Here is a 20,256-nt window from a genome sequence, read left to right as displayed (position 1 = left end):
TGGTCGTCTTTTTTTTCTTTTTTGTTGTTTGTTTTTTGTTTTTTTTTTGTTTTTTTTGACCGGCTTTTTGTTCTTTCTGTCTATAAAGTTTTTATTATTTTGCAAAAATACACCATTTGCACGAACCAACCGTAACAACACAATTTGTCTGATTCCTTTGCGGATTCGTGTTTGTTCCGTTAGTTTAGGGGATTTACTTTACAGAAATTTAAGTCAAAGTAACAGTTTGGGAGATTTCTGCGTGGCATAGTCGTTTATTTGGATCTGTCGATTTGTTCTTTCCTTTCTGTATATAAAATGTATAAATTTTCGTAAATAATCACCATTTTCTCGAGCCAACCGATAACACAACTAACTTTTGTCTTAATCCGTTGCGGATTGGATTTTCCATTTGATTTTCCATTTGTTTGGAGGATCGGTCTTCTTACAGAAACCTGTTAACTTTACCGTACCCGTCCTGTCACAGTATTAAACGAGCTAGTATGAAAGTGGGGTAACGCTCACCTTTAAATTTCCACAACTTTGCAGATCTAAACAGACATTCGTGAAGGTTTAATTATATTTTTATTCGACTCTTCTCAATGTATGCAGTGCACGGCTGGCTATTTCAATCGCAGCCATTTTACGCGTGCGTTAAACCTCATATATGCTGAGATAAATTAGTTACATATTTCAAAAGTGTTACTATTTTAATTGCGATTGAAAAAAAAAATTGTTAAACACAAATGTTTAAAAAACAAATAACAACCTAAAATATTAAAAGACTGCCCCACTTTATACATTGAACATTACCGGTATTTTTCGTAGGATTAGTATAGATATGTATGTGGGTCACGTAGGTAGTTGATTACTCAGGTGACTTTACTATTTAATTGAAAACAAATATGACAAGATTTAAAGGTATTTTGATTTACCCTGAAGACTATCTATTTACTCCTGAATTAGAAACGCGCTGTGATAGTTAAAAAGCATTTTAAATCTTATTTAATACAGTTTTGTTGGTCGGGGTGAGGTAAAAAAAAGTTGTTGTTGTTTTGGTTGTGTGTGTGTTTTTTTTTTTGTTTGATTTTTTTAGATTGAACTAGGGAATACGGACTGGGTGTACATATCATTTGACTACTGTACAAAGTTATCTAGATAGACAGAAGATATATTTTCGTTTGTCAAAACCACACGGTATATATTTCGCATACACGACATTAACTAAAGATGGAATAGATACAAATGAATAACTACAAGAAAAATAAACTCGGCAAAGAACAATCTATGATGATGATTTGCGCCCAGTGAATGTTTTTATTAAATAGAAATTATGTTTTTCTCTTAAATCCATCAAATTGTTTATCTAACTTCCCCATGAATCCATCTTCTGAATATGTCACTATCAGCACAATTTAACGCTTTAGATTTGTACCATATTTACTTAATGGTCCGTTTACAAGTCCGAATTCGCTATTCCTGTCATTATCTGTTAATATAAATATCGACAAATAGGGGTGTCAAGTTAATTATTTTATAAAAGCATACTTTATATCGTCTAAATCTTTTACCACCTAATCAATCATACATTTTTTATGCGTTTAGCATACTAGCGTAGTGGTAGAGTGTTCTCTCTGTAAGTGTAGAGACCCTCGTTCGAATCCTTGAAAATGCTTTTTTTTCTTTCCTTTTATTTTTTGTTAGTAGGTTTTTTGTTGTTTTGTTGTTGTTGTTTTTTTTTACAATGAACATGATTTAATTCCCCGTGAATTTCATTCACGCAATGTAATTTGTGAACATTTAGTTATAAATACATTCGCATTACAGGTTAAATATAAGGGTGATAAATGAGCAAGAAAACATATAATTATTCAAAAATATGGCGAATGGAATTCAGAGTTTCAAAAAAAGATAATAATCGACAATACATTTCAATCTTTTCAATGTCAGTTAAAAATCAAATACATGAAATTTCGCTTTTAAACCGTCATAAGTTTAACTTTAAATATAAAGATAATGAAGTTACATGACACACTATAACGATTATATTCTGAAAGTAAAAATCATAATTAAGAAATGTGCACAATTTCAGTTTTAAACTTGAAAAAACATGTTCGTAACCTGACATTTAACAATCTGAACTCTCTAACCACTATGCTGCACGCATTTACGAATCAATAAAAATTCAAAATGTAACAATTGAAGAACTTGAACAACCCATTTTACCATAATGGTACGGCCGATTAATGTCAACGACCTATACCGTAACAAAAAAATTGGGTCATGTAAACATACGTGTTTTTGCAACAGCTGTTTAAATATTGCATGGCTCTAAAAATGGCGGAAAAATTGAGTTTAAAGGAATTGACCATGGAACAAATACAGACAGTATGTTATTTATTTATTTACTTATTTTTATTTATTCCTTTATTTACAAAAACATTTCTTGTTTTTAATCTTATCACTCTTTACACTGCTGGTACTGAAAGTGAGTAACATTTGTGGCCAATATAATCGCGGTGGTGAACTGTTACACGGAGGATTGCTTATATGCTGAAAAGCCCTGCAACACAGCGAGGATGGAATTCTTAATACGATAACTTGTCAGGAGTTCTTCTGATAACTGTCACGCAGTTCACCGGAAAACTTGTGTTTATACCGAAGAAACACTCGTCAAAGTAGTAATTTTCATCTTTAAAAAGATAGTTGAGGTGCTAAATTAAACTTTGATGGTTAAGCTTGCCTTACATATTGTATTATTGCCAGAACAAACTTTAAAGTCCATTTTACATCTCCTCCTGTTTAAATCTGATAGTTTTGAGTAAAATCTCCAAATTATTCTACCATTCGTACATATTTACCTTTCTTCCTGGTGACACTAAATAACCTAATTTTTTATTACTCATTTAGGGTGTAAATCATTATAAAACGTAGTCGTTTTATCAACTGGTCTTAAACATGTGGTGTTAGCATGTGTTACTGTTATTTTAGCATCGTATGAAAAGAACGGAGACTATCAATAAAATGCGTTATTATTTTTATAACTACCTTATCGGGGGGGGGGGGGTAGACCCTACCCAGCGTTTATTGGGAATTTAACACCGGTTTTTTCTTCTTTGCGTAAAGTCACAGTCAAAAGTAGTGTTATAATATTTCTCTAATGATCCTTATACTCGAAAATACTCTATTATTTTTCTTGCGTGAACTATTGGCGGTTTTTATCGTATTTTTTTTTGAGGCCCCATCTGGGTAACCCCGTTTATTTACCCCATAATAGGTATGAGGGGATCGGGGTCATCCTCCAATATACCTTACATTGTTAATATACAATATATATGTTGCAAAATAATTACATTAATGTAAATATTGTCAAATGCATCTACAGTATATACTTTGTATATAAATATAAACAACATACATACAATAAACCCATCTGTTTTCCAAAAATATTTTACCAATAAAAAACTACTACTTATTATTAAACAATTAAACAATCTGTTACGAGGTAAAAGTTTTGTTTCACATATTAAGTGTAGTTTAAGCAATAAAGGATCTTATAATTGACCATCTATTATTTTCATCATCTGTCAAATTTGTATTTCTATAGATATTCCATGTTAATTTCAAACTATTTTTAAAACCAATACATGTAGGTAAAAAGTTTTTTCTCTTAGACAAATAAATATATCTTTCAATTCTAGAAACAATATGTCATATTTAAAATCTTTAGTTTCTGTACCTAATATGAATGATTTACAACAAAGAACATCATCAAAATTATGTAAGTTTACTCTAAGGTATTGAAATAGGCTTTGAATTTTCTGACATTCCCAAAATAAATGTAAAAGTGTTTCTTCACAGCATTTACAAAAAGTACACATTTAACTGTCAACAATTTTCATTTTAAACAAAAGTGAGTTTGTAGCTAAAGTTCTATGAATAATTCTTGTTTGGAACCACTGAATATATGAATCTTTAGAACATTTGAAAACATAACTATATATTAACTGCCAATTAATGTTATTATCTTTAAAACATGTGTTCCACATTTCTTGACTTGTAGGTATGTCTGATTTTTTAGTAATAATTTCATAAACATATTTTTTATTGTTATTCATAGTTAAAATAGGTATAACATAACAATTTATTATAGGATATTGAACATTAAGCAAATTGTTACTAATAAAAATATTTAACTTTTGCATGTACATTTTTATGCCCCCGCCATGTAATAGCCGGGGCATATAGTGTTACCCTGTTCCGTTATTCCGTCCTTCCGTCCTTCCGTCATTCTGTCATTCCGTCATCATCAGTTTCCGTTCATTATCTTAAGAACGGTTGCACACATTCAACTTAAATTTGACATATGGATATGTCATGAGAAAATACAGGTTAAGTTCGAATTTGGTCATGGTTCGATGATTTTTGGCAGAGTTATGCCCCTTTTACATTGAAAATAATATGAAATTTTCAGTTTCCGTTCATTATCTCCACAACGATACAACAAATTCAACTCAAACTTGACATATGGATATGTCATGAGAAAATACAGGTCAAGTTCGAATTTGGTCATGGTTTGATGATTTTCGGCAGATTTATGCCCATTTTACTTTGAAAACAATATGAAATTTTCAGTTTCCGTTCATTATCTCCCCAACAGTACAACACATTCAACTCAAACTTGACATATGGATACGTCAAAGGAATGCGCAGGCCAAGTTCAAATTTGGTCATGGTTCAATATTTTTTGGCAGACTTATGCCCCTTTCACTTTGAAAATAATATGAAATTTTCAGTTTCCGTTTATTATCTCCCCAACGGTACAACACATTCAACTCAAATTTGACATATGGATATGCTTTTGGAATGCCCAGGCCCAGTTCGAATTTGGTCATGGTTCAATGATTTTTGGCAGAGAAATGCCCCTTTCACTTTGAAAATAATATGAAATTTACAGTTTCTGTTCATTATCTGCCCAACAGTGTTACATATTCAACTCAAATTTGACATATGGATATGTCAAAGGAATGGGCAGGTCAAGTTGGAATTTGGTCATGGTTTGATGATTTTTTGGCAGAGTTATGTCCCTTTCACTTTGAAAATAATATAGATACATCTTAGGAATAAGCAGTTTAAGTTTGAATTTGGTCGTGGTTCAATGACTTTGGACAAACTTATCTTTTCTGAATGTTGGAAAAATTTTGAACTTTCAATTTCATCACTCATACTTTTGTGGAAATGTATGTAGCCATATTTTTGGCTACAAATATGCAATATGCTTTGTTTAAAAGGTTAAGACTGAATAATTTCAGTGCCTTGAACATTGTATGAAAATGGTTTGTGTTAACATTGAAAAGTTTTAAGGGCTTTGAACTTAAAATGAAAAAAATTATTTGTGCAAACAAATTTGGAACTAAATATTATAACATCTGAAATTATGGCTGCATGCGGGGGCATCCGTGGCATGATGACACATTTCTAGTTATTGCCTATTTTAAACTATGATACTGTAAAAAGTTCACAGGTTTACCTGTGACCTGTTCTTATTATATGAAATCTACAAAGTTACCCTGTTCATTTATAATATCTTTTACAAATCTGATTCCTTTATTATATAATGTCTGAATGAAAATATATCTATTTCCTGCTAAAAAGTTGTGATTGTAAAAAAGTGGCATATGTAATACTTGCTCTATATTATCTATACAAAGTTTATCTACAAACACCATATAAGCTTTTAAAACATCAATCCAGAAAGAATTTGTTATTTTACTTATAATCAAATTACAAAACATATTTCCAGTGTTAAAAAAATTTTATCAATATTAAACAATGTGTTAACAAGCTTATAACATTTACTTTTGCTATTACTAACATATCTTTTAAACCATTTTATCTTTAAACTATGTATATAACTTTAAATATCAACCATGTTTAAACCACCTTCTTTAAGTACTGATTGTTTTATTTTTGCCTTGCCTTCCCAAATGAAATCATAAAATAAGTCATTAAGTGTTTTCAAAAATACAGTATTTGGTGTTGGTAGGCTTGTGAAACAGTGAGTAAATAAAGAAAGCAATATTGACTTAATAACAGCATTTTTTCCTATTGGAGTTAATATTCTCTTTATCCAGTGAATGATACTAATTTTTACTTTTTGAAATTTTTCATTAAAATTTAAGTCAATCATTTTTTCTAAATCAACATCATATATTAAACCTAACAATTTGAACTGTGTATCACCTCATGTTAATTTCCATCTTGTCTTAATTGACCTAGTACTATATTTAAGAGAGCCTATCCAAATAACCTTAGTTTTGTCAAAATTTATCTTTAATTTTTATCGTAAAATTTATTTGAGTGCATTTTGAATAACAATATCTAATATGAACGTACAAGTGTTTTTGAAATCGTGAAAAGGAAGAAGTATGTTAGTTAAAACTCAATGAGACGTGACGATATTAAACTTCACTGTCTGAAGCATTCAGATTTTTGCGACGGACGCGCTCTCGGGCGCGTTCAGAGCTAAGTCATCTACACATGGGATTTCGTCGGCTACAATCGCGCAGAATGTCCTCCACCGATTAACAGCCCAAGAAATAGTACATGAATGTGATCCTTTAAAACTCCCATACTTTGTCGGGATATCTTAAAATCTTCCATATTTAGCCTTTTCAATTTCAAATTAAGTTATCCAAGTTAAAATATGAACGTATATGATTGATAAAAACGTTGTATTCACGTAGTATTATGCGCAATATGCAAATTACTGCCGAAACGATTTACCGCTGTCGAAAAAGTAGGACAGAAAATTATACATGTACTATAATAAAGGTGTAAGCTCTGAGTTCCAAGAAATTATTAGTAGGAAATAAATATTTCTACATTATACAAAACATTATTATTAACAAATCAAAAGTTTTTCGTGACTCTAGAATAACTCGCGCATTAATAAAAGAAGAACTATTTCCGTGACTCAGCTGAATGGTCAGCAGTTATTAATAAATTAGATGCAGTACAATGGTTAGTATAAATATCTATTTTTGAAAATGCATGTAACAAGAGAGTATTTCAACACTTTACCACCATGTAGTCTTTCATGGTAATCTTAATTGAAGGAAGTTATAATATCAGTTCTACTTCCGACTCTTGTGGTTTGTTTACATATTTTCTAGGTCACACGATATGAGTTAACCTTCGCTATTCTGCTTCACCTGTGCTGATTTTCGGACAGGCGATTAGGGAGTACACATTATACATGTTATAAACCAGCGGATTACATGCAATACTTTTAGAAATTCTATACAATTGTTAGAAGCAAACAAGTTGAAAAAGGAATTTAGTTTGAAATTGAAAAGGACAACTAAACACTGTAGTGCTTAAGTGACATTTAAATCAAAATAAAAACGACGTGCTCTGGCCTCTACATCTTTACTTTGTAAATGAAAAAAAAATCTAAAAAATGCACTATTAATTGCTGATGATTTTAACCAAAAATATTTTTAATGAGACATATCCGAGAGAAATAAAAATACAAATGACTTATATTTTATTGTCTATATGCCCACTACGATATAACACGAAGCAACTCTAAATAGCATTCTCACATGTGTAATGTATTATGCTTGAAGTTTATTTGCATGGTTTTATTTTAGAAATACTGATTTTCGTTGACAGTTTCTTTTTCTATTTAAATATCATTTCTTGGAATAAATCGATAAGGACACTGATTTACAAGTTTGACCAGAGTTTTTAGGCATAAATTTCATTCTGTATTTAAATGCTTGAAAGTAGAAAATCTGAATCATATCAGATTGGGACACAAAATATTGCTCTACAAATCTCGAACTTGTATGGGTTATATATTTTGTTTTTGTTTTTTTTTTCTAAAAAAAGCCTTAATGTCTCTCCGGTTGCATGTCCGTCGCATTCAGTGCTGCAGCACTTTGATTACTATGGGCGCATCCATCTTAATATTGATTTTGGAGGTAAACAAAGTAATAAGTAGCAGACGACAGAAAACAGTTTATCTGTGATCACTTGAACAAACAATGCAAAGTTTAGTAACAAATTGGCAAATATATTATTCCTCCTCATTTTATTGTAAGTATAATATAAATATCATTCTTGCTCGTTTTAATTATTCTTTCTTTTTCGGTAAAAAAAACTGTCCAATCGGACGAGTCACTATGTTTAATTGCATCATAATTTAATGCATTATAAATCATCGTATAGTCTATTCCAAGATTAAATTGTTAGGTCAGTTATAGCCCGTTTTAAAGTCGAAGCAATCAACATTGTATTGGTCACTTCAATCAATTAGATATGAGAGATACCAGAAATGAACAGAGATGTAGATAATGGTATCTTTATCTCTGAAATGAATGATGATTCGACATCAATACGATTTTGTTAGGACTTTACCAGGCTATTATCAATAAATATTTTTTAAGATAAATCTCCTTCCGGCTTCTAAATTGTACTCCTGTTTATAAACATTTCTATAAATTTAGTGTTGCACTCCATTTAATTATATTCAGAATTATTATTTTAATTGTGAAAAAAATACCCGAAACTGAAAAGCGTTGTAACGTTTTTCACTCAAATCAAATTCTGAGTATATTTCGTAATTATAGTTTGCATATTTTTCCGTTAGCAATTCAATTATTTTTTTTAGCTTTTAGACCTCAGGGAGTTACTATAAGAAATTTAATAAATGTGTAAATTAATGCATGTCCTGTTCTTTCCTGTTTCTCCACAACAACTATGTTATGACGTTACGTGTTATGTAATCATTATATGTCATTTGATGCATGTGTGATTTGTATAAATTGTAGTTTGTCAGCCTTTACCAAAGCTGAATATTGTAAATTAAAATATGATAGTCGTTCTTTTGAAATATTTTTCTTCTATTTCCAGGCGTTTGATAAAACGTTGAAGAACTTTAACGAACCAGGCGTCAAACTTGTTCTTATTACAGACGAATACAAAGACATTGCTTTAAAGTTTGCTCGGGAAAACTTTATGACAGAGGAACCAATTAACAAAGGTCTTGGTATGAAGTGGACTGATGAACTTGAACAATTCTGGACGAATTCTTTAGGACTTAACCTCTCCCTTATGTTCCTGAATGAAAAGGATGGTGATCCAATAGCATTTCGGACCACAAGAATAGCTCGATATGACGATAAATATGATATTGATGGAATACAAGACCAACCGTTAAAGGAAATGGTCCGCTATATGGTGTACTGTGACGAAAAGGCGGATTTCTTTGGTCATTTTAATACGAAAGAAGCGTTCCACTTCTTAGGCCTTGCAGTAGCACCAAAATATAAACATCGTGGCTATGCTACGAAGATATTCAACACTGCAATAGATATGATTCGCAATTTTGGAATCGATCCCGTGTATCTTAAAGTCGAGGGTTCCTCGGATTTTTCAAAAAAGATATTTGAAAAGGCAGGTTGTGAAATCTTGTATGAAAAATTCTTCGATGATTGGGTGGTGGATGGAGAAAAACCTATAAAGGATACAGGCATTCACAAGTCCATGAAAAATTATGGAATGAAGTTGTCGTAGATATCTTGAATGACATGAATGAGATGTGTTAAAAGAATTTCTTCAGTTGTATAAGAAGTAATACAAATTAGATGGACTTTTGAAATTAGGTATCAGGTTTTGTTTTTGGCATGATAGGGCTGGTATTTAGTTTCCGAGATATATGAAGTATTTGATGAATTCTGGACTTACAGCTTTTTTCAAGAATAATTATTTTGATTGTGAATTTGACCCAAAAAATAGATGCGTGTAAACGCCTTAAATGTGGACTGAGAATAGCACAGAAATTCTATTTTATTTGTTTTAGTATTTCATGAATTTTAATTGTGGAAATGACCCAAAACTGAAAACATTATCAATACAAAGCAACGTAAGAAGAGCACAAAAATAGGATTTTCAACTTATTTTTGATTATTTTGTTTATTATCTTTTGCATAATTATTCGTTTTAAGTGTACCAGCTGATCCTTGGTAAGACAAATTCAAAATTTATGTGTATAGGCTTGAAAACTCAGTGGAGTTAACAATTGTCTACCAAATGGTCAATTATAAAAAAAGTTATAGTCATCAAACAGTGTAGATTGTCATCAGAAGGTGCTTATGTTTAAGTAAAGGATTACTTTTTTTACAAAAACGATATCATATTCACATTTTTATATACACATTATTCTTTGTACTCTTTTCTTGACATAGTTATTAATATCAGTATAAATTGTTGAATATATATCCATCCAAATTGAGAAATAAATACTCAGTGAAAAATCTTAATTGTTCTTTTCTTTTTCGGTTAATATTCTTCTTATTGTGCAAACTTCTTATTAACTAGTGTATCTTCGCTGTTTGATTGGTGTTCATCTCAATGATTCAAATCATGCCATTAATCAGACTAGTTATAAAAATCCTAAGCTTTCTAAGCTTGAAGCATATAAGCTTCAGCATATACCCTCTTTCAAACACCAATTGTACAGCCTGAACCAATTAAAATCGCGATATATTTCAAAATCAGTCATATGGGTCAGATTGCCTCAGTGCAAGGTTTCTAAAGATATGCTCATTTACTATGTTCAATAACAGCATTCTAAATAATGCATTTCCTAAATGGTTAAAAAATGCCAAAGTCATTCTTATACATATAAAAGGGTTCTAAAAGTGATAAAATAAATTAAAGGCTAATTTAAGTAAATTATAGGCCACTTTTCATACTTCCTTTGATATAACTTAATAAAGGTCTTGTCAGTTAACATTTCAAGCAATACCTGGGTAAAAATCAACTCATTTTGATTCAGATTAATATTTTACGTCAAACTGTACTACTAAGAACTGTTTATGATTATTGGATTAAAGTTTTTGACATAAATGAAATATTTGCTTCTTTTTTTCATCGATATTTCTAAAGCTTTGACTATAAGATCACGCCATTATTTTTGAAAAAGCTTAGATAAAGCTTAGAAAAGGCTTGTATATCTTTGACCCTTTATCAATTGCTTGTATCGCCTCCTTTTAGGTAGCAGAAACCATCAAACCTACATATCCGGTTCGTATTCAGAGCAACTACTGGTGCTCCTCGTGGTTCAATTCTTAATTGTTTTTTCTTTTTCGGTTTATATTCTTCTTATTGTGCAAACTTCTTATTAACTAATTATCTTCACTGTTTGACTGGTGTTCATCTCAATGAATCCAATCATGTCATTAATCAGACTGGTTATAAAAATCCTAAGCTTGCTGAGCTGAATGTATATAAGTTTCAGCATATACACTCTTTCAAATTACCAATTGTACAGCCTGAACCAATTAAATTCGCGAGATATTATATGGATCAGATTGTCTCAGTGCAAGATTTCTAAAGATATGCTCATTTACATTACAATATGTTCAACAACAGCATTCTAAATAATACATTTTCTAAATTGTTCAAAAATGCCAAAGTCGTTCTTATACATATAAAATGAATTCTAAGTGATAAAATAAATAACAGGCCAATTAAAGTAAGTTATAGACCAATTTTTTATACTTTCTTTGATACCAATTAAAAGTCATGTCAGTTAACATTTCAAGCAATACCTGGAGGAAATATTTCACGTCAAACTGCACTGCTAAGAACTGTTTATGATAATTGGATTACAGCTTTTGACAGAAATGAAATATTTGCTTCATTTTTTTCATCGATCTTTCTAAAGCTTTTACTTAAAAAAGCTTAGAATGTATATCTTTGACCCTTAATCAGTTTCTTGGTTCTCCCCCTGTTAGGTATCAGAAACCAACAAACTTACATATCCGGTTTATGATCAGAGTAACTTTCAGTAACTATTGATGCTCCTCGTGGTTCAATGCTATGTTCTATACTGTTTTAAAGCTGTATCAATGATCTTTGGAAAAAGCAGACAATTATATTTGTGCTGATGGTAGATGATACCACCCATGTATCCCGTAACAGAGTAGTTGAATCTCTTACTCATGATCTTTTAAATGCTGACAAATGGTATGATTTGAATAGCGTGTATGTACCAAAAGCTATTGTCATGTATATTTCCTCAAAACACAAGAAATATTATGGTTGTGAAATCAGAGACAGGCTAACAGAGACAGGCTATTGCCAATACTGCTAAGATATCATGCGTGCTTCCTAAACTTGTAGCAAGTAAAACTTAACTAGATATCAGAATGCAGTAAAATAATACATTTTTTTTTTAAATCTTATACATTTATCTACGGCTGAATGTAAAAAAAAACATTTACTGTTCCCATTTATATAAATGATACATCAACTACTTATAAACCTTTGTTACATAACTATGCATGTGACAAATAACTGGCTCAGACGTTATGTTCTGCTACATTATTTTCAGCGAAAACCATAGAAATTAATCAATGTTTTAACATGCAGCAATCGATAAAAGTTGAAATGTTTCAAATCTAAGGATTACATCCCTGCAGTTTTTGAAGATTGGTAGATCTCAATGAGTAGAAGTGCAGTGCATTATTATTATTAGTAGAAGTAGTAGTAGTAGTATTATTAATGTTGTTGTTGTTGGTGGTGGTGATGTTGTTGTTGTTATTATTATTATTATCATTTTTATTATTATTATTATTATTATTATTATTATTATTATTATACTAATTTGGAAACATGCATACAATGCTAGACCAAGAGTCAGGTAAATGTTGGTTTTTAGTAATTTGTATAGTCCATACCGGTTTATATGTAAGCGTGTTTTTTATTCTGTTGATAGATGTGTGTCTAACTCGGGCAAAACTGTAGCGTTGTTTGACCCATATCCAGAATATCCATATAGACTTACAGTATATTTTGCAGTAATTAGCTTTATTATAAAATATAATAACCACACTTAAAAGCCATGCATGTCCTATTTGGAAGATATTTGTCCATTATCACAGTGTAAAAACATATATGCTCTGAATTGAAAGGTAACAGCTTGCAATATGCATACATGTATGATACATTGTTCGGAAATAAAATGTGCTGATTATAACACAATAACCGTAGACACTGCAAATGATAGTGATTTTGTGATTTTGTTTTTGAAGTGATTATTAGAAATTGTTAGAGTGACATGCTCATTCTTTTTCACAGTCAATCTGAGATAAATTAGTTGCATATTAAAAATAAAAACTTTTTGTGGCGATTGAACAATAATTGATAAACACAAATGTTAAAAAAAAAAATAAAAACTGCCTAAAATATAATAAAAAGACTGTCCCACTCTTTTTATACATTGTACATAACCGGTATTTTCCTGTGAATAATAATAGGTTATTTATGTAGGTCACTTGGTTATTTGATAATACCTGCACTCCAGTTAACGCACTTTGTATGTATTGGTATACGATTTAAAGCTGACACATTTTTAACAAGATATGGTAAAAATTGTTTTACAACAGCTTTAAATCAGTGTTTATTAAAAATTGCACGGCTCTAAAACTGGCGGAAAATTTGAGTTTAAAGGAATTGACGATGGAACAGATACAGACAGTATGTCATTTATTTATTATTTTTTTATATGATTTATTTTTTATTTATTTAAACATATTGTTGTTCACCGAGTCTTTTTCCGACATATTCCAGTATGTATAGTTTTTTTAAAAATAACCGCTACTCATTGGCAATCAATCCGAACCATATTCTTGTTATAAGTACAGTTAAAGATGTTTAGTATTTTGCATGGAGGTCAAAACACTACTTACAATTTTATTACTTTCGTTGGCAAATAATTCACATTCAGGGCCACTTTCCTTGGGTAATAAGCTTCTAACATGCTCTTAAAGGGACTCCACAGAGGTTTTTTGACATGATGGGACTAAGAATATTATTTCCAGATAAATGTATCGTTTGATGTAGGTTTAGACCACTAATGTTTGTGCAAAATTTCAGATCATTCGCGCACTTCGTCTTTCCGGAATAATTATTCAAATTGTAAAAAATAACTCAAAATGAAAAACGTTTAAACGCTTTTCACTCCATTCGCGCTAAGAAAAGCATAAAAATACGATTTTCAATTTATTTCAAAGTATATTTTGTAACTATCTTTGCATATATTTCTGTTTAAAGTGCTCCAGCTCATTTATGTTAGAAATTAAAATGTTATGTTTTTAGACTTTTAAACCTCAGTGGAGTCCCTTTAAGTCGTTATTTAAATGTTATTAATGTTAACTTATAAAGAAAGAAGCTTTATTATCTCTTTATAAATATAATATTGAGAAATTTTGATGAAATGTAAAGTTTATTTTTGTTTTCCTTATTTTCACAATAAAAAATTATTTTGCACTGCAGAGAAACATACTTTTCGTATTTTCACTAGTGTATTGCTGGACTACTTTCTTCTTAATTCAGCCAATATACAAAATCTAAAGTGTACAAATACAAATGTTGCTGCAATGCAGCAATTGAGAAGCTCCGCACAAAATGCGCTCATTACAGATACCTTACCAAACTATTCCTACGCACAGGTCATGTTATATTCAGATTAAGTTCTATTATAGATTTTGCCGAATGTTTTGTAAACCACTTTTTGCATAATTAAACTTACCTGATGCACTGTCCATAATTAAAAAGAGGGCCCAGATATTTAATTTGAAAAAATGCTTTCACTGATGCCTACCTGGTAAGGAAAGTAATTCCATTGAATACAAACAAGGCTTACAAGACTTGTAAATGTTATGTGACATGACTGTTTTGTGTCACTACTGTAGTCAGTATCATAAGATGATAAAAATATCAAAGTCTGTTTTTTTATTATTATAATTGTAACGAATATACAAATAGTAACAAAAGGGACTTATATTATAATATAGTTATATTATATGCATTTTTTTCATGTCAAATTTAAAAAAAATGGTTTCTTTCAATACTGATAGAAGACTGTTACCTGAATTTTAGGCAGGTATGAGGAAAATTCACTAACATCATGCTCGTGCGAGTCAAAGATGCAGATCAAAGTTTCTGTTGTTGCCAATAATGCGATCTATCTATCTATAGTCAATGCTTAATGAGGGTCTATCCGCCCGTACGGGCACAAAATGCAGCTTTCGCTGTCGATTACGGACCCCGGACATGTCACCAGTCATGCCCTTAAAGGGTATAAATCTAAAAGTTATGAAATATTTTTTTAATCTATCAACAGTAAAATTATATTGGTTCCATTATTATATGGTTGATTCCTGAAGAAGTTGTGACATATAATGTCTTTGTTATTTAACACACATGAATAAAGTACAAAAACAGAATAAAATGTTCCGGAACAAAATATTATTTTGCTATTTTAAGCAGAGTTATTTAGAGAATATCTTAATGACGTATTCGACAAACAATTATATTGACGTTTTTATCATTCGACCGAGGTAAGCTAGAAAACCTTCACGTAAAATATAATAAAATACATGATACTAGTTCAACCTCGGCTGGCTCGAACTACCGATGTCTCGAACAAATTTGCACAGGGCCTCCGAGTTCGAGCGAATGAAGTTTGACTGATAGTTGTTTATATTGTTTAAATTTTCATTTCAGGCATTTGATAAATCGTCAAGCAAATTCAAAGAACCGGGAGTCAAGTTTGTCTTAATTACTAAGGCCAATGAAGACATTGCTTTAAGAATGGCACGAGAATATTTTATTACACAGGAACCAATGAATAAATGTCGTGGTATGAAGTGGACAGAGGAAGTTGAAGATTATTGGAAGAAAGATATGAACACTGGTCTTTCTCTAATGCTCTTGCATGATGAAGATGATGATCCAATAGCCTTTCTAACCATCGAAATCGTCCGATTTGATGACAGATGTGATATTGAAGGTATTCAATACCAAGCTTATAAAGACCTCGTTCGCTGCTTGGCTGATTGTGACCGGAATGCGGACTTCTTTGGCCATTTTCAAACTAAGGAAGCTTTTCACTTCATTTCTTTGGGAGTGACTCCGAAATACGGACAACGTGGCTATGGGACAAAGATAATTAACTTTGCAATTGATATGGTGCGAAATTTTGAAATTGATCCGGTGTATATTCAAGTAGAAGGTTCATCCAATTTTTCAAAGAAAATTTTTGAAAGGGCAGGTATGGAAATCTTACATGAGAAATATTTTGAAGATTGGGAATTTGAAGGGAGGAAACCATTCCAGAATACGGGCATTCATAAGTCTCTTTAAATCTATGGACTGAAATTGTCTGCAAAATAACATTGTTGGTGTGATACAGTCATAACTTTATTGTTATCAGCTATTTTAGTTACATTACAAAAAAAGAAACCAGGCTAGTTGTACCATATGTAATTTCCAATTTTTGACTTCAGGTCCGTTTCCAGTTTAACAATTTATTATATTTTTTGATTGAGTTCACTTTACGTGGGGCAACATAGCAAGAAATGGTATTCAGATTCAACATTTTGTGTCACATTTTACATATTCATATGCATTTATATACATAAGGTTTCTATCAGTCCCAGAATATCTTCCGCTTTCGATTTCAAGGGAATGTGAGACGAGATCTTAGACGAGACATTTTTTCTAGATATGTCAAAAATTAATAACATCTAAGTATATTTCGTACACAAATAGAGTTTTAAACTGTCTATAGTAGAATAACTTAGATTTATTTGAAACAGTTTCATTCCAAGCTTGTACATATTCGTCACGTTACGTGACGTAATCTTTGTTTAAACATATATTTCATATAGTTTGTATCAATGTTATTTGTATTTCATAAATAACTATTCCCTAAATTATCTAATAAACATTCATTCTTTGATGCCCAGGTTACTTTATTGTTGTTATTTAACAAATCGCGCAGCTGTATATTAATACTCATCTCACCAACCGTTAAGACACCAATTATCTGATTCCATTGCGGAAAATTCTATTCTCCATTAATATCAAGGGTCTTCTTTGCAGAAATATAACCCGAGCAACATTTTTGGAGATTTCCGCTTGACATGGTCGTTTTTAGACCGGCGATTAGTTCTTTCTGCATAAAAAGTGTTTAAATTTTCGTTAAAACAAAAGCAACATTTTCTCTAGCCAACAGTTATAACATAATTTGTCTGATTCCAGTGCGGATTCGATTTTCTATTAGTTTTCTTTGTAAAAATATAAGGCCAAAAGCCCTAAACCAAGCAAAATGTCCGAGAGATTTCCGATTGACATGGTCGGTTTTTAGACAAGCGATTTGAACTTTCTGTTCAAAAAGTGTATAAATGTTCGTAAAAAAACACCAGCATTTTTCAGGCCACCTGTTGAAACACCACTTGTCTGATTCCTTTGCGTTTTCTTTTATCAATTAGTTTGGAGGGTCTTCTTTACAGAAACATAAAACCCAAAGCCCCTAGCCAAGCGACATGCCTAAGATATTTCCACGTGGCATGGTCGTTTTTTGTTTGTCTTTTTTTTTTGTTGTTGTTTGGAGATTTCTGCGTGGCATAGTCGTTTATTTGGACCTGTCGATTTGTTCTTTCCTTTCTGTATATAAAATGTAAAAATTTTTGTAAAAAATCACCATTTTCTCGAGCCAATCCGTTGCGGATTCGATTTTCCATTTGTTTGGAGGGTCGATCTTTTTTATAGAAATATAAAGTCATACCTGTTAGCTTTTTTCTATGGCATTGACTTAACCCTACCCGTCCTGTCACAGTATTAAACGAGAACTAGTATGGAAGTGGGGTAACGCTCACCTTTAAATTTCAATTTTCACAACTTTGCAGATCTAAACAGACATTCGTGAAGGTTTATTTGTATTTTTATTCGGCTCTTCTCAAGGTATGCAGTGCACGACTGGCTATTTCAATCGCAGCCATTTTACGCGTGCGTTAAACCTCATATATGCTGAGATAAATTAGTTGTATATTTCAAAAGTGTTACTATTTTAATGGCGATTGAAAAATAGTTGTTAAACACAAAAAAAAAATAACTACCTTAAATATTAAAATACTGCCCCACTTTATACATTGAACATTACCGGTATTAATATATCTATAGATATGTATGTGGGTCACGTAGGTAGTTGATTACTCAGGTGACGTTACTATTCAATTGAAAACAAATATGACAAAATGTAAAGTTATTTTGATTTAACCTGAAGACTATCTATTTACTCCTGAATTAGAAACGCGCTGTGATAGTTAAAAAGCATTTAAAATCTTATTTTTACTGTTTTGTTGGTCGGGGTGAGGTAAATAAAAAGTTGTTGTTGTTTTGGTTGTGTGTGTGTTTTTGTTTGTTTGTTTTTTATTTTTTAGATTGAACTAAAGGAATACGGACTGGGTGTACATATCATTTGACAACTGCACAAAGTTATCTAGATGGTATCATATATATAAACCACACGGTATACATGTCGCATACACGACATTAACCAAAGATGGAATAGATACAAATGAATAACTACAAGAAAAAAATAAACTCGGCAAAGAACAATCTATGATGATGATTTGCGCCCAGTAAATGTTTTGATTATATAGAAATGAGCCGTGTCACGACAAAACCAACATAATAGGTTTGCGACCAGCATGGATCCATATCAGCCTGCGCATCCGCGCAGTCTGATCAGGATCCATGCTGTTCGCTATCAGTTTCTCTACTTGTTAATGGGTTGGTAAGCGAACAGCATGGATCCTGATCGCGGATGCGCAGGCTGGTCTGGATCCATGCTGGTCGCAGACACATTATGTTGGTTTTGTCGTGGCGCGGCTCAAATTATGTTTTTCTCTTAAATCAATCAAATTGTTTATCTAACTTCCCCATGAATCCATCTTCTGAATATGTCACTATCATCACAAGTTAACGCTTTAGATTTGTACCATATTTACTTAACGGTCCGATTTATATTACAAGTCCGAATTCGCTATTCCTTTATTTGCATTATAAAAACGTATAATATAAATATTGACAAATAGGGGTGTCGATAATTCTTTTATAAAAGAATACTATTTATCGTCTAAATCTTTTACCACCTTATCAATCACTATTTTTATGCTTTTAGCATTTATAACAGCGTAGTGTCTGTAAACTAAAAGACCCTGGTTTGAATAAAAAGGAGTTTTTTTTTTCTTTCCTTTTATTTTTTTGTTTATAGGATGACAAAATGGATTTAATTCCCCGTGAATTTCATTCAAACAATGCTATTTGAGAGGTTATACACACATTCGTATAACCTGAGGTTAAATATAAGAGATAAAGGTGATAAATGAGCAAGATAAAATTCAGCTTTGAACTTTGAGATTTTATAATCTGAACTTTCTTTCCACTACGCTACTTGGATTTACCAATTAATATCCAAGTGCTGTTATTCTTCTATATTGCAATAAAAGTGCAAAATGTAACAACTGAAGACCTTGCACAACCCATTTTACCATAATGGTATGACCGATTAATGTCAACGACCTATACCGTAACCAAAAAAATTGGGTCATGTAAACATACGTGTTTTTTTGCAAACAGCTTTTTAAAATATTGCAGGCTTAAAAATGGGCGGAAAAATTTGAGTTTTGGAATTGACCATGGAACAAATACAGACAGTATGGTAATTGTATTTATTTAAAGATTTTTATTTATTTCCTTTTATTTACAAAAAAACATTCCCTTGGTTTTTCTAATCTTATCACTCTTTACAAATGCTGGTACTAAAGTGAGAACATTTGTGGCGAATATATATCGCGTGGTGAACTGGGAGGATTGCTTATACGTGGCTGAAAAGGTCCCTGCAAAAACAACAGCGAGGAATGGAATTCTTAATAAAAAATAAGCTTGTCAGGGAGTTCTTCGTAACTGTCACGCAGTTCACCGGAAAAACTTGTTTTATACCGAAGAAAACACTTTGTCAAATAGTAATTTTTCCATCTTTAAAAAAAGAGAAGTTTGAGGTGCTAAATTAAACTTTGATGGTTAAGCCTGCCTTACATAATGTATTATTGCCAGAACAAACTTTTAAAGTCCATTTTAATCAATCTCCTCCTGTTTAAATCTGATAGTTTTGAGTAAAATCTCCAAATTATTCTAACCATTCGTACATATTTACCTTTCTTCCTGGTGACACTAAATAACCTAATTTTTTCATTACTCATTTAGGGTGTAAATCATTATAAAAACGTAGTCGTTTTATCAACTGGTCTTAAACATGTGGTGTTTAGCATGTGTTACTGTTATTTTAGCATCGTATGAAAAGAACGGAGACTATCAATAAAATGCGTTATTATTTTTATAAATAACCTTTTC

The 20,256-nt window shown here is 31.3% G+C and overlaps 2 protein-coding genes across 2 annotated transcripts; both read left to right on the top strand.

Annotated features, from left to right (window-relative positions):
• The first annotated feature begins 2,238 nt into the window (after positions 1 to 2,238).
• LOC132749474 (uncharacterized) lies at positions 2,239 to 10,302 on the top strand. Its single transcript, XM_060739226.1, has 2 exons — positions 2,239 to 2,367; positions 8,899 to 10,302. Exons 1-2 carry the CDS (start codon positions 2,305 to 2,307, stop codon positions 9,559 to 9,561), a joined length of 726 nt encoding a protein of 241 aa, XP_060595209.1. The 5' UTR covers positions 2,239 to 2,304; the 3' UTR covers positions 9,562 to 10,302.
• Positions 10,303 to 13,251: 2,949 nt separating this feature from the next.
• Positions 13,252 to 16,797, top strand: LOC132749459 (uncharacterized). Its single transcript, XM_060739205.1, has 2 exons — positions 13,252 to 13,530; positions 15,562 to 16,797. The coding sequence occupies exons 1-2, from the start codon at positions 13,513 to 13,515 to the stop codon at positions 16,198 to 16,200; spliced, it is 657 nt and encodes a 218-aa protein (XP_060595188.1). The 5' UTR covers positions 13,252 to 13,512; the 3' UTR covers positions 16,201 to 16,797.
• Positions 16,798 to 20,256: the final 3,459 nt, after the last annotated feature.

Source organism: Ruditapes philippinarum, unplaced genomic scaffold (assembly GCF_026571515.1).
Source record: "Ruditapes philippinarum isolate M1 unplaced genomic scaffold, ASM2657151v2 ctg671_1_1_1_1, whole genome shotgun sequence".
Taxonomy (NCBI): Eukaryota; Metazoa; Mollusca; class Bivalvia; order Venerida; family Veneridae; genus Ruditapes; species Ruditapes philippinarum.
The sequence above is the reverse complement of the archived record's forward strand: the minus strand, read 5'-3'. Positions and strand labels throughout refer to the sequence as shown.

Coding starts and splice junctions, on each gene's coding strand:
- LOC132749474 (XM_060739226.1), top strand. CDS start 2,305: ATGGCTCTAAAAATGGCGGAAAAATTGAGTTTAAAGGAATTGACCATG. Junction 2,368..8,898: donor CCATGGAACAAATACAGACA/GTATGTTATTTA, acceptor TTCTATTTCCAG/GCGTTTGATAAAACGTTGAA.